Below are 15252 nucleotides of genomic sequence, written 5' to 3'. Positions count from 1 at the left end.
TCCCTGACTTCCCTTGTCAGCCACAGGTGTCTCTTACTCCCCTTAGAGTCTTTCCACCTCTTTGGAATAAATTGATCCTGCAACCTCTGCATTATTCCCAGGAATACCTGCCATTGCTGTTCTACCGTCTTCCCTGCTAGGGCCTCCTTCCAGTCAATTTTGGCCAGCTCCTGCCTCATGCCTCCGTAATCCCCTTTGCTATACTGTAATACTGACACTTCCGATTTTCCCTTCTGCCTTTCCATTTGCAGAGTAAAACTTATCATGTTGTGATCACTGCCTCCTAATGGCTCTTTTACCTCTAGTCCCCTTATCAGATCAGGATCATTACACAACACTAAATCCAGAATTGCCTTCTCCCTGGTAGGCTCCAGTACAAGCTGTTCTAAGAATCCATCTCGAAGGCACTCTACAAACTCTCTTTCCTGGGGTCCATTTCCACCCTGATTTTCCCAGTCTACCTGCATGTTGAAATCTCCCATAACCACTGTAGCATTACATTTTTGACACGCCAATTTTATCTCCTGATACAACTTGCACCCTATGTCGAGGCTACTGTTTGGGGGCCTGTAGATAACTCCCATTAGGGTCTTTTTACCCTTACAATTTCTCATTTCTATCCATACTGATTCAACATCTCCTGATTCTATGTCACCCCTTGCAAGGGAATGAATATCATTCCTTACCATCAGAGCAACCCCACCCCCTCTTCCCACCTGTCTGTCTTTTCTATACGTTGTGTACCCCTGAATATTCAGTTCCCAGCCCTGGTCCTCTTGTAGCCATGTCTCAGTGATCCCTACAACATCATACTTGCCCATGACTAACTGAGCCTCAAGCTCATCCACTTTATTTTTTATACTACGCGCATTTAAGTACAACACTTTAACTTCTGTATTTACCTCCCCTCTCACATCGGTCACAATTGGCCCTGCCCTTAATTTCTTTTCCCCTCTAGAACTTCTGTTCCCATTCTTCCAAGAGTCTTTTGCAATATCTCCTGTATTCCCTTTTTTTTACCTCATCTTCATATTCACAATTTGTTAACCCCTCCCCCCACTACTTAATTTAAAGCCACAGGTGTCACACTAGCAAACCTGCCTGCCAGAATGTTTGTCCCCCTGCTGTTAAGATGTAACCCGTCCCTTTTGTACAAGTCACCCCTAGCCCAGAAGAGATCCCAGTGGTCCAGAAATCTAAATCCCTGCTCTCTGCACCAGCCCCTCAGCCATAAATTCATACCCTCTATCTCTCTGTTCCTGGCCTCACCAGCACGAGGTACCGGTAGCAGTCCAGAGATAACCACCTTCGACGTCCTACTTCTCAGTGTTTTTCCCAACTCTCTAAACTCCCGCTGTAGCACCTCCTTCCTCTTCCGCCCGACGTCATTCGTGCCCACATGCACAACGACTTCAGGTTGATCGCCTTCCCTCACTAGGATTTTCTGAGGCCGGTCCGTGATGTGTTGAACCCTGGCACCAGGGAGGCAACAGACCATCCTCAAGTCCCTCCTGCTGCCACAGAATCTTCTGTCCGTCCCTCGGACGATGGAGTCACCGACCACTACGGCTCTTCCTGACTTCGGTCTCCCCTGTCGAGTATCCTTGCCAACAGGTCCGCCACTCGGACTGGAAACGTCTTTTGCCCCGACAGTTCCCAAGAGGGTCCTGTAGTCCTCGTCCACTCCCCCCTGAAACAGTCTCCCACCTTCGCTCGACCTGGACCCTTGGCGTGACAGCCTCACAATAGGTCCTGTCGAGGAAACTCTCGCATTCCCGGATGGCCCTGAGGTCATCCAACTGCCTGTCCAACTCCACCACACGTCCCTTCAGGAGCTGCACCTGGACACAGTTCTTGCAGGTGTAGCTCCCAGAAGCTCCAGCGACGTCCCTGTCTTCCCACATCCTGCAGGAAACACACAACACCAACTTTTCCACCATTACCTTGTGTCTATAAACAGTTCTGGCTTAAAACAATTGTAACCTCCTCACCTCAGCCTCCTCGCCAAAGCCGCGCAGCCAAAGACTCGCCCTTTTCTCACTGGGCCCTTTTCTCACTGGGCCCTTTTCTCACTGGGCCCTTTTCTCACTGGGCCCTTTTCTCACTGGGCCCTTTTCTCACTGGGCCCCTTTCTCACTGGGCCCTTTTCTCACTGGGCCCTTTTCTCACTGGGCACTTTTCTCACTGGGCACTTTTCTCACTGGGCACTTTTCTCACTGGGCACTTTTCTCACTGGGCCCTTCTCTCACTGGGCCCTTCTCTCACTGGGCACTTTTCTCACTGGGCACTTTTCTCACTGGGCACTTTTCTCACTGGGCACTACCCGAACAGGGCTGCACCCTTTTGCAAGTCTTGCTTATATCACCAATTAAATTGCCTGATTGTCCAATTTACCTGACTTCTCACTTAAATTAACACTTACTTTTCTTCTCAGCCAACGGGCGTCCTTGCTCTGCTCCCGGACTTTTCAAACTGACTACTAGCTTCCTCTTGGCGCTCTTTTTAAACTGCCTTTTCCACTGTAATTAACACTTACTTTTCTTCTCAGCCAACGGGCGTCCTTGCTCTGCTCCCGGACTTTTCAAACTGACCACAGGATATATGGAATGATAAATGATAATCCGAAGGTCACCAATGAGGTAGATAGTAGCTCAGGACCGTTCTCTAGATGGTTCAGTTGCCTGGCAATAGTTGGGAAGAAACTGTCCCTGAATCAGGAGGTGTGTGTTTTCACACTTCTGTACCTCTTACCTGATGGGAGAGGGGAGAAGAGGGAGTGAGACTGGTCCAGTCTTGTTTGATTGTAGATGGTTTGGTTTGTACGCTGGATGGATAACCTCAGTATTTAATTGATCAAATGTAGGAACTGTGTAAAGTGAAAATCTAAGCTCTGCCTGACCTAGAATTTTCTTTATAATTAATTTTCTATGGTTTTCTTCCTTTATTTTTTCACTACCATATTAATCTTTTCTTCTTTATGCAGACAGTGGCTTGCTATTCAAAAACTACGGAGTAAGATTAAGAGAAAAGTTGATACCAGAGCAAGCAAGGGCAGAAAAATAAGGTAATTTGTACGGCAATTTTGCTTTTCAGTATTTACACCAAGATCCATTACCCAAAGAATAGTCGGGTATTAAAGAGAGTGAGCAGTGGCTGACCTGGATAGGGATAAATTGCTTTCCTTTGGATTGGCGCAATTTTTTTAGTTCAGTCAGAGATACAGCGCGGAAACAGGCACTGCAGCCCACTAAGTCCACTCTGACCAGCGATCCCGCACACCAGCACTGTCCCGCACATTAGGAACAATTTACAATTTTTACCGAAGCCAATTAACCTACAAACCTGTACATCTTTGGAGTGTGGGAGGAAACTGAAGATTTCGGAGAAAACCCACGCAGTCACGGGGAGAACGTACAAACTTCGTGCTGACAGCACCCGTAGTCAGGATCGAACCCGGGTCTCTGGAGCTGTAAGGCAGCAACTCTACCGCTGCGCCACCATGCCGCCCTGATGTGTAATTCACCCTTAAAACATGCCTTCTCCAGCAACCCCTCCCTTTATTGGCATTGAGAGTTTATTAAGTTAATAAAGTTCTCAATGTAAACTGGTATTTCAATACCCTGACGCATTGTTCAAATTAGAATTAATAACAAGACCTGATTAATAACAAGATCTGCAACTGAACTATAATTTAAAACAAGTGTTGTCTATATGAAACAAACCAGATAGATACCTTAATTTTTTGTTAAGGCATCGCACTTTAATAATATTGAAAGGGCCAACTACCAATTTAAATTGATGTACTTGAGCCATAACAAGTCATCAAAAACTGCATCTGTGTCTAAACATGTGTGAACATGTTTGCGAATCCGAACCTGTACTGAACTGAATCTGTAAAGATATCGTGCATTTTAAAAAAAATAATCCAGTTACCAATGGGATAATAAATCTACCATACAATTAGTACACCACATGGTCAGTGTGATTTGGGAGTGTGACTATGCAGAGCCAGAATTAAATTGGCTGAGGTAAAGAAATCAGAAGCAAATAACATTTTCAATTCTTTCCAACAGATTCCATGTCCACAACAAATTAGTGAGTTTCATGGCACCTATTGACCAGGCTACAATGAACGATGATGCGAGGCAAGTAATAAATTACGGTCATCAAAAGCGTCTCGTGGCATGGTGATATTGACCTGTTCTTCAACCCATCACCTGCCCCTTCTCTTGTTATCAGATCACCATTTGTCACTGGCATCAAAGTCCAGCCCATGCCAGATCTACCAAAGTGATCTTGGCTTCTTTCATCCCTCTAATTATAATGCTAGTAAAAGAAAAATAATTGCAAATTTATGATTTGGCCCCGGGTTCATTGCTGTACGGATTGACTCCCATCGCTGTGCTGTGTGGCTGAAGAAACTGGGTCGTCACAATGTAAAATGTATATTGGATTTGGAAACCGAGAGAAAAGCACTTACCATTCTTCATAATGGGCAGTGAAGGCACTGCAATAACTCTATGTCACAGTGCGCTACTCTTGGGAAAGGATATTTTCAAAGCTTTGCATTAATGTATTAACTACGAAATGTTTTTCATTCAGTAGTGTTTAAATTAATCTGTGTTATTCATACAAGTATTGTTTTGGGTGATGCTTTTTTTTCCGAGTGTTTAGTTTATTTTTGTTTAAAGTTTGGTTTAGAGATACAGTGCGGAAACAGGCCCTTCGGCCCATTGAGTCCGCGCCGACCAGCAATCCCCGGACATTAACACTATCCTACAAACACTAGGGACAAATTATATTTACACCAAGCCAATTAACCTACAAACCTGTACATCTTTGCAGTGTGGGAGAAAACCAAAGATCTCAGTGAAGATCCACTCAGGTCACGGGGAGAACGTACAGACTCCGTGCAGACAGCACCCGTAGTCGGGATAGAACCCGGGTCTCTAGTGCAGTGAGAGGCAGCAACTCTACCGCTGCGCCACCGTGCCGCCCCAATTTAGTAAAACAATGTTCACAGAGGTGACTGTATCTGTAAAGATATTGTGCATTTTGTTTAGTCTTCACTTGACAGAAGAAGAATAATTCTACTTTAATTTGGTTTAGTTTAGAGATACAGCGCGGAAACAGGCCCTTCGGCCCACCGGGTCCACACCGACCAGCGATCCCTACATATTAACACTATCCTACACACACTAGGGACAATTTACATACACCAAGCCAACTTACCAACATACCCATACTACTTTGGAGTGTGGGAAGAGACCAAAGATCTCGGAGAAAACACACGCAGGTGACGTAGAGAACGTACAAACTCCGTACAGACAGCACTGCAAGTGCTGTAAGGCAGAAACTCTACCGCTGCACCACCGTGGCCACTTCTGCTGTACAAATAATTAATGATAAAGCTGGGGGAAATCATTGAAAACTTTCACTTCAAACCTTAACACCATAGACCGGGGAATTAGAGAGCCATATTATGCTCAGACTAAAAGGACGTTCCTTTAGGAAGGAGATGAGGAAGAATTTCTTTAGTCAGAGGGTGCCGAGTCTGTGGAATTCATTGTTACAGACAGCTGTGGACGCCAAGTCAATGGACATTTTTCCAACAAATATTGAGAGATTCTTGATTAGTACAGGCTTCTAGGGCTATGGGGAGAAGGCAGGGGAATGGGGTTGAGAGGGAAAGATAGATCAGCCATGATTGAATGGCGGAGTAGACTTGATGGGCTGAATGGCTTAATTTTGCTCCTATCACTTAAGAACTTATGAACTTCTCTGACAATATTAGCAATAAACCTCCATGTAACTACATTTCTATCTGCACGCACAAGACCTCCCTACGTTTTGCTTTGTTGGCCCTACTGAGCTTGCCAAAGGTGATATTGGCAAATATGCACTGAATGTAGTCTATTAATAATGGTCAGCTTTGAGGACAGAGTGTTACTTACCTTTTTGAGATTAGGATCTCCAGAGGTAATAGAAAACTGTTACAGACTACTGGTCATAAACTGTGACTCCTCACCAGCAAGCTCACCTGGGCTCTAACTAGGTGAAAGATGGTTATTTTGCTGAAATGAATCCAGTTTCTATTTGGAAGGTATTTATATTGCAAAATCTCCCAGGTTTTCACAAGTTCACAAGTTATAGGAGTAGCATTAGGCCATTCGACCCATCGAGTCTACTCCGCCATTCAATCGTGGCTGATCTCTGCCTACTAATCCCATTTTACTGCCTTCTCCCCATAACCCTTGACAACGTTCTAGTCAAGAATTTGTCTATCTCTGCCTTATCTCTGTCTATCTCTGCCTTGTTTTGGTGTGAAGACTTACTTTAAATGTCAGTGAACACTTGCTCTGAAGAATGGTCCCGATCCGAAACATCACCTCTCCATGTTCTCCAGGGGCGCTACACGACCTGCTGAGTTACTCCAGCACATTGTGTCTTTTTTTGAAAACCAGCATCTGCAGTTCTTCATTTCTATCTCGGTACTTTAAATATCCATTGTCCTCAACAAGATGGTTTTAGAATAAGTGGGAAACCTTGAATATAAATTGACTATTATATAAATTGACTATTATACAATATTATATAAAGTATAGCTTTTGGCATTCCTTGCAATATTGGTGTGATTAATGCTGAGTGCATCAAAGTGCAAGTAAAGGTTAAGTTTCACTGAAGAATATATGTGTATATGTATATATGTATATGTATATACATATGTATATGTATATGTATATACACATATATACATATATGTATATACATATGTATATGTATATATGAAATTAAAATGAAATGAAAAAATAAGGTGAGGCGACTTTCTTGTTAATTACTCAACTCTTTCCAATTAATTGTCATATTCTTCTGCTCCTCCAAGAAAGTGCTAAAACCAAGTGGTTTGTCTATAAGGTGAACTATAGTGACTCTGTTTGGTCAGTATTCAGGCACATTGGCCTTCATCAGTCAGAGTATTAAGTTTAGAAGTTGGGAGGTCATGTTGCAATTGTACAAGGCGTTGGTGAGGCTACATTTTGAGTACTGTGTTCAGTTCTGGGCACCGCGCTATAGGAAAGATGTCGTCAAGCTGGAAAAAGTACAGAGAAGATTTACGAGGATGTTGCCAGGACTCAAGGGAGTGGTTTTGTAGGATGGGACTCTACTCCTTGGAGTGTAGGAGGATGAGGGGTAATCTTATAGAGGTTTATACAATCATGAGAGGAATAGATCGGGTAGACACACAGAGCCTCTTGCCCAGAGTAGGTGAATCGAGGACCAGAGGACAGAGGTTTAAGGTGAAGCGGAAAAGATTTAATAGAAATCTGAGGGGTAACTTTTCACACAACGGGTGGTGGGTGTATGGAACAAGCTGCCAGAGAAGGTAGTTGAGGCTGGGACTATCCCAACATTTAAGAAACAGTTCGACAGGTACATCGACAGGACAGGCTTGGAGGGATATGGACCAAACACGGGCAGGTGGGACTAGTGTAGCCGGGACATGTTGGCCGGTGTGGGCAAGTTGGGCTGAAGGGCCTGTTTCCATGCTGTATCACTCTATGACTCTATGAGGAGCATCAGCCTCCACCAGCTTAAGGAAATAGAAGGAAAGCATTCAGAATCCAATAAAAATGTGCAGGTAGTGGAATAGACCACTCGGGTAATGAGTTTTATTATTTATATCATAGTCATAATGAGCAATGTAAAAGATTAGAGGGCATCAGGATGCATCACAGCAGGGTTTGGGAACAGCTCCATCCAGGACAGCAAGAAAATGCAGGGAATTGCAGATGCAGCCCAGACCATCACACAAACCAACCTCCCTTCCATCGACTCCATCTACACCTCACGCTGCCTCGGCAAGGCCAGCAGCATAATCAAGGACCAATCTCACCCCGGTCACTCCCTCTTCTCCCCTCTCCCATCGGGCAAAAGGTACAGAAGTGTGAAAACGCACACCTCCAGATTCAGGGACAGTTTCTTCCCAGCTGTTATCAGGCAACTGAACCATCCGACCAACTACTAGAGAGTGATCCTGAGCCACTATCTACCTCATTGAAGACCCTCAGACTATCTTTAATTGGACTTTACTGGACTTTCTCTTGCTTTAAATGTTATTCACGTTATCATATATCCACACACTGTTTGTTTGTAATCATGTATTGTCTTTCCGCTGACTGGTTAGCACGCAACAAAAAGCTTTTCACTGTGTCACGGTACATGTGATAATAACGTGTCTGTACAGACTTCTCCCTGTGATCACGTGGGTTTCCTCCGGGTGCTCCGGTATCCTCCCACACCCCAAAGACGTGCAGGTTTGTGGGTTAATTAGCTTTTATAAATTGACCCTAGTGCGTAGGGTAATGCTAGTGTATGGGGTGAACGCTGGTCAGTATGGACTCGGTGGGCCGAAGGGCCAGTTTCCACGCTGTATCTCTTTGACTAAATGTGAACAGTGATGATAACACCTGTGGCTTGAAATGCTGTGACCTTCCAAATGTTGTAAGTTGTTCATGTATTAATGGCTGATTATTATAGGCATCATTTAAAAACTAACACCTTGCTGTTATGGACAATAGACAATAGACAATAGAAAATAGGTGCAGGAGAAGGCCATTCGCCCCTTCGAGCCAGCACCACCATTCAATGTGATCATGGCTGATCATTCTCAATCAGTACCCCGTTCCTGCCTTCTCCCCATACCCCCTGACTCTGCTATCCTTAAGAGCTCTATCTAGCTCTCTCTTGAATGCATTCAGAGAATTGGCCTCCACTGCCCTCTGAGGCAGAGAATTCCACAGATTCACAACTCTCTGACTAAAAAAGTTTTTCCTCATCTCTGTTCTAAAGGAGTTATGTGTTTGGATTGTGTCAGAACAAAGCATCGTAAAGGAAGATGCTTTCAGATTGTAGTAAGACAGCAGGAAATTATTTTGTTGGTCCTGTATGTACCAGGCTGGATAATGACGTATAGTGAACAAGCAAGCTACCTTCTCTACTTTGTAAAATATACTTCCCTGACTGTACAAGAACCAGTGATGAAATGGAATAGATAGTTTTGTGAGCTCTGGAATGCCAGTCTATCATTTGTGTATCAGACCTGGATAATTAATAAGGTGTAAATGAATAATTTCAGTGCATCTGATATAAGTGACGGGTAAAGCTAATAATACGCAACTGAATTATGAACCTCTCCATCACGCAAAGCATATACATTTTAAACTTAAGGTATCACAAAATGCTGGAGTAACTTAGCAGGTCAGGCAGCATCTCAGGAGGGAAGGAATGGGTGATGTTTCAGGACCCGAAACGTCACCCATTCCTTCTCTCCTGCGATGCTGCCTGACCTGCTGAGTTACTCCAGCATTTTGTGATACCTTCGATTTGTACCAGCATCTGCAGTTATTTTCCTACACTACATTTTAAACTTCATTTTTAATCCAAGTATCTTCCATATTTGGGAGTATGACCTTTTCTAAGAAGCATTTTGTTTAGTTTAGTTAACTTTAGAGACACAGCGCAGAAACAGGCCCTTCGGCCCACCGAGTCCACACCGACCAGCGATCCCCGCACACTAACACTATCCTACACACACTAGGGACAATTTTTACATTTATACCAAGCCAATTAACCTACAAACCTGTACATCTTTGGAGTTTGGGAGGATCCGAAGATCTCGGAGAAAACCCACGCAGGTCACGGGGAGAACGTACAAACTCCGTACAGACAGCACCCGAAGTCGGGATCAAACCCGGGTCTCTGGCGCTGTAAGGCAGCGACTCCACCACTGCGCCACTCTGCCGCCCCTCGATTCCTCAGCAAATTACTCATAGAACATAGAGCAGTACAGTACAGGCACAGGCACTTCGGCCCACAACGTCCACATCTGTTACAATGGATATTCATGTCGGTAAATGTATTCATTATTAGTGCAATTGGATGAACCAAAACACAAAGTGCTGGAGAAATTTGGTGGGTCAGGCAAAACCTGGAGGGAATGGACAGTTTTGAGTCTGGACCCTTTGTCAGATTGATTATAGTGTGAGTGAGACAGATGGAAATAACTTACCAGGGATCTTTTAAAACCCAGTTGTTTAGCTTTTTTTCCCCTATTAGGCCTTCCCACTCATCAAAGTAAATATAGTTACATTCAGGTAAAATTCCCTAAACTGAAATGATTTTTTTTTTCCTTTTTATTGCTTTCTCTGATTCCGCAACTTTTATTTACTCAAATAATAACACTTTCTCATCTCCGGAGACCAATTACAACTATTATTTCTAATTTAGAGGTCAGAACAACAGTCTTCATTGCGATTGTAATTCCATTTTTCATCCCTAATTGCAAAGGATTAGAGCAGTAACTAATTTTAACAATGTGCAAGTGAATGGGCGGCACGGTGGCGCAGCGATAGAGTTGCTGCCTCACAACGCCAGAGACCCGGCTTCCATCCTGACTGAGTTTGTACGTTCTCTCCGTGACCCGCGTGGGTTTTCTCCGGGTGCTCCGGTTTTCCCCCCACACTCCAAAGACGCGCAGGTTAATTAGCTTCGTAAACAATTGTAAAAATGGAGTGCAGGATAGAGCTACTGTACAGGGATCGCTGGTCGGTGTGGACTTGGTGAGACGAAGGGCCTGTTTCCGCTCTGTATCTAAACTAAACTAAGAAGGTGTGAACAAATCACAATTCAAGAAATGGAAACACAAGGAACTGCAGATGCTGGAATCTTGAGCAAAACATCGTGCCGAAGGAACCCCTTAGTTCCGGCAGCATCTGTGGAGGGGATGGACAGATGAAGTTTTGGGTTGGGATCCTTCCTCAGTCTGATCTTGTTGAATACCTTGGCTGATAAATGTGCTGACAGAAGCTTGGACTGCTGTGCTTCAGTTTAGAGCCACCTAGTTTAGGTTTTATCTCCAGTGTTATCCGGGCAATGAGGAAAGTCCAACAGCTTCCTCACAGTTGGTGCTACCAGTCCTGCTGGGAGATGTAGCTGTCTTTTCACGTGTTTATCTTAACCTATACACATAAGACATAGGAGCAGAATTAGGCCATTCGGCCCATCAAATCTACTCCACCATTCAATCATAGCTGATGTATCTTTCCCTCTGGACCCCATTCTCCTGCCTTCTCCCCATAACCCCTGCCCCCCCCCCCCCCACTGATCAAGAACCTGTTAATCTCCGCTTTAAAAATACCCAATAACTTGGCCTCCACCACTGTCTGTGACAGTTAATTTCACAGATTCAACATCGTGACTGAAGAAAATCCTTCATCTCCTTCCGAAAGGTATGTTCTTTTATTCTGAGGCTATGGGCTCTGGTCCTAGACTCTCCCACTAGAGCATTGCCTCAGAATAAAAGGATGCACCTTTATGAAGGAAATGAGAACGAATTTCTTTGGTCAGAGGGTGGAGAATCTGTGAAATTCATTGCCACAGAAGGCTGTGGAGACCAAGTCAATGGATATTTTTAAGGAGGAGATTGACAGATACTTGATTGGTACGGGTGTCAGAGGTTATGGGGAGAAGGCAGGAGAATGGGGTTGAGAGGGAGAGATAGATCAGCCATGACTGAATGGTGGAGTATACTTGATGGGCCGAATGGCCTAATTCAGCTCCTGTAACTTATGAAAGGAAGATCTAGAGTCTGATAAAGCTGCTAAATCACCTACCATAATGTATTCTGAGAGCACAGGGTGACACGGTGGCGCAGCGGTAGAGTTGCTGCCTTCCAGCACCAGAGACCAGGGTTTGATCCTGACTACGGGTGCTGTCTGTACAGAGTTCTTAAGTTCTCCAATTGACTTGCGTGGGTTTTCCCCAGGAGCCCCGGTTTCCTCCCACATTCCAAAGACATACAGGTTTGTAGGCCAACTGGCTAGCAAAATTGTAAATTATCCCTAGTGTGTGTAGGATGGCGTTAATGTGCGGGGATCGCGGGTCAGCATGGACTCGGTGGGCCGAAGGGCTTGTTTCCATTCTCTAAACTAACTGAATTTTTAAAAATTCGACGGTTTCTCACATGACAAAAATTTACATTTCAGAATTAGATTCCAGCTTAACTTCATCTTTAATTTTCATTATTATTTTATCTACTTGCTTATATGGACGTTATTAAATATCTCATACTTTCTTCCAGCTATCATACACATCCTTCTTTGAGTTTGGCTGATTACAGTGCCTGTAACAGTGGGATGCCTTAGTCTTATCTATGGCCTATCTGACAAGTAGCATGGACAGTACAAGTATGCAACGCAGATTTAATCAGTTTTTACAGGAGCAATATTTTAAGTTATTTTACCTTTTAACAGTGTCATTAGGGAGCCTCATTACTCTTTTATTAGACCGTTGTAACTCACTCCATTCTTATCAGATTACAAAATGAACATAACTCACGCCACATATTAGATCTCTTGTAAGGGGATTATAGCCTTGCATTAACTCAGATTGACACGGTTTATAATTTGCTTGTTGATACACATGCAGCGATGTCATGCGTTTGACCTGCAGCGGCGAAGAGGAAAGGGACAACCATACATCATCGTTAAAGATGGCATTCACAAAAGAGCCAGAGCCACAGGGTCTTCCTGCAGTAATTGTCACGAAGGACAAAGGAGGCACTTTCAAGTGCAAGCTGAAATCTAAAGTCCAGTTTAAATATGAATACTTGAGCATTATGGCAGCGTCAGAAACCTTCAGTGGGTGCTGCACAACTGCAGTACATTTTGTTCAATTGAAAACCTAACAAATGAGTATCAGTGGCATGCTGCTTTTAATGAAGTTTGTTCTTTCATTTTCACCAAAATTGTTTTGGTACTGAAATATAATTTTAAGACTTAATTTTCAAGGGTTTTCTTTTTGTTCAATTGTGAAGCACTTCAGATTTTCACGAAGATAGACATACAATGCTGGAGTAACTCAGCGGGTCAGGCAGCATCTCTGGAGAAAAGGAATAGGTGACGTTTCACAGAGTGCTGGAGTAACTCAGCGGGTCAGGCAGCATCTCTGGAGAACATGGATAGGTGTCTTTTCACAGAGTGCTGGAGTAACTCAACGGGTCAGGCAGCCTCTCTGGAGAAAAGGAATAATAGGTGACGTTTCAGGTTGAGACCCTTGATGACTTGTACTCTCCAGATTTCTATTGAAATATATCGGCTCTGCTGTCAACAATGGCTCGGTAGATACATAAAGTGCTGGAGTAACTCAGCGGGTTAGGCAGCATCTCTGGAGGAAATGGATAAGCGACGTTCAGGGTCGGGGCCCTTCTTCGGAACTGAATTATCACTTCTCCATTCCCTCTGGAGATGCACTGACCTGCTGAGTTACTCCAGCAATTTGTCTTTAGGTCAGGATTCCAGCATCTGTGGTTCCATAGACAATAGACAATAGGTGCAGGAGGAGGCCATTCGGCCCTTCGAGCCAGCACCGCCATTCAATGTGATCATGGCTGATCATTCTCAATCAGTACCCCGTTCCTGCCTTCTCCCCGTACCCCCTGACTCCGCTATCCTTAAGAGCTCTATCCAGCTCTCTCTTGAATGCATTCAGAGAATTGGCCTCCACTGCCTTCTGAGGCAGAGAATTCCACAGATTCACAACTCTCTGACTGAAAAAGTTTTTCCTCATCTCAGTTCTAAATGGCCTACCCCTTATTCTTAAACTGTGGCCCCTTGTTCTGGACTCCCCCAACATTGGGAACATGTTTCCTGCCTCTAACGTGTCCAACCCCTTAATAATCTTCTGTGTGTCTCCATGGCTAGGCTAGTGGTGGTATCTTTTATTTATGGAGTAAATGGTATAGAAAAGTGCTGGAGTACCTCATATTCTGCTTGGGTAGCTTACAACCCAATGCTATAAGATGGGTTCACTTGCACATCCTCTAACCATCATCTACCGCATCCGGTGTCCCTGATGTGGCCTCCTGTACATCAGCGAGAAAAAGCATCGACCAGGCGACAAGGTGCACTTGCACCACCACAAACTCATCGACTGTATCTGTTGTTCGAGATATGGACTCCTGTACATCGGCGAGACCAAAACGTAGACTGGCCGATCGTTTCGCTGAACATCTTCGCTCAGTCTGCCTGGACCTACCTGATCTCCCGGTTGCGAAACACTTTAATCCTCCTTCCCATTCCCACACAGACCTTTCTGTCCTAGGTCTCCTCCATTGTCAGAGTGAGGCTAAATGCAAATTGGAGGAACAGCATCTCATATTTTGTTACTTTTTCACACATCTTTCATTCATTGTTCTTTATCTCTCTACATCGCCGTCTATATCTCATGTTTCCCTTTCCCCTGACTAGTCTGAAGAAGGGTCTCCATCCGAAACGTCGCCCATTCCTTCTCTCCAGAGATGCTGCCTGTCCCGCTGAGTTACTCCAGCTTTTTGTGTCTTTCATCAGCCAGGCTTTGGCCTGCCACTCCTCCCTTCCAGCTTTCTCCCCCCCCCCCATCAATCTGAAGAAGGGACCTGACCTGAAACATCGCCTATCCATGTATCCGCGTTCTCCAGAGATGCTGCCTGACCTGCTGAGTTACTCCAGCACTTTGTGTCTTTTTTTTGGTAAACCAGCATCTGCAGTTCCTTGTTTCTAAATGTTAGGAGCACTAGTAATTCTGAGAATACCTACCATTTTTAACACATTGATAAACGTTAATGATTGCCAATCAATCTCTATCACACCAAAAATGATTACTCGTATGGAATCAGTAAAGATTTCTGCACATTAATTCCTCGTAACACTATAGCTGAATCATGTGCTGAAATAAATGAGGTTTATTGATTTTTAACATCTAGTGTAGACATGCCAATGAAATAAGTATTAAGATGAAGACAATTGGCCACTATTTTAAAATTAACGTTAAATTATTTTGTGATCTACAGAACTGAACATGAAACATATTCACAAATAGGATAAGGTTTATGGGGAGTGGGAGTGTCAGAAGAATCTTTTTCCTGATTTTATCCGCTGCTCCCTCTGGGCTTTGACGCTAGATATGTTTATCTGTCAGAGTGGGACGTGTCTGGTCGCCATGTTTCAACCTTGATGGGAATCTCACTTGTCATAAGATCATAAGTGATAGGAGTAGAATGAGGCCGTTTGGACCATCAAATGTACTCCGCCATTCAATCACGGCTGATCTATCTCTCCCTCCTAACCCCATTCTCCTGCCTTCTCTCCATAACCCTTGTCACCCGTACCAATCAAGAATCTACCTATCTCTGGCTTAAATATATCCACTGACTTG

The 15252-nt window shown here is 44.1% G+C and overlaps 1 protein-coding gene across 1 annotated transcript in view; it reads left to right on the top strand.

The window, feature by feature from the left end:
* Positions 1-15252, top strand: part of aatf (apoptosis antagonizing transcription factor) — a 115971-nt gene that overhangs the window by 76125 nt on the left and 24594 nt on the right. The window contains exons 10-11 of the mRNA XM_078421996.1: positions 2984-3064; positions 4074-4145. Of these exons, the coding sequence (XP_078278122.1) occupies positions 2984-3064; positions 4074-4145 (153 nt within the window). The remainder of the gene's footprint in view (positions 1-2983; positions 3065-4073; positions 4146-15252) is intronic.

The sequence above is a fragment of the Rhinoraja longicauda genome, chromosome 26 (genome assembly GCF_053455715.1).
Source record: "Rhinoraja longicauda isolate Sanriku21f chromosome 26, sRhiLon1.1, whole genome shotgun sequence".
In the NCBI taxonomy this organism is placed as follows: domain Eukaryota; kingdom Metazoa; phylum Chordata; class Chondrichthyes; order Rajiformes; family Arhynchobatidae; genus Rhinoraja; species Rhinoraja longicauda.
Note: the sequence above shows the minus strand (reverse complement) of the source record. Positions and strands in the feature narration are given on the sequence as shown.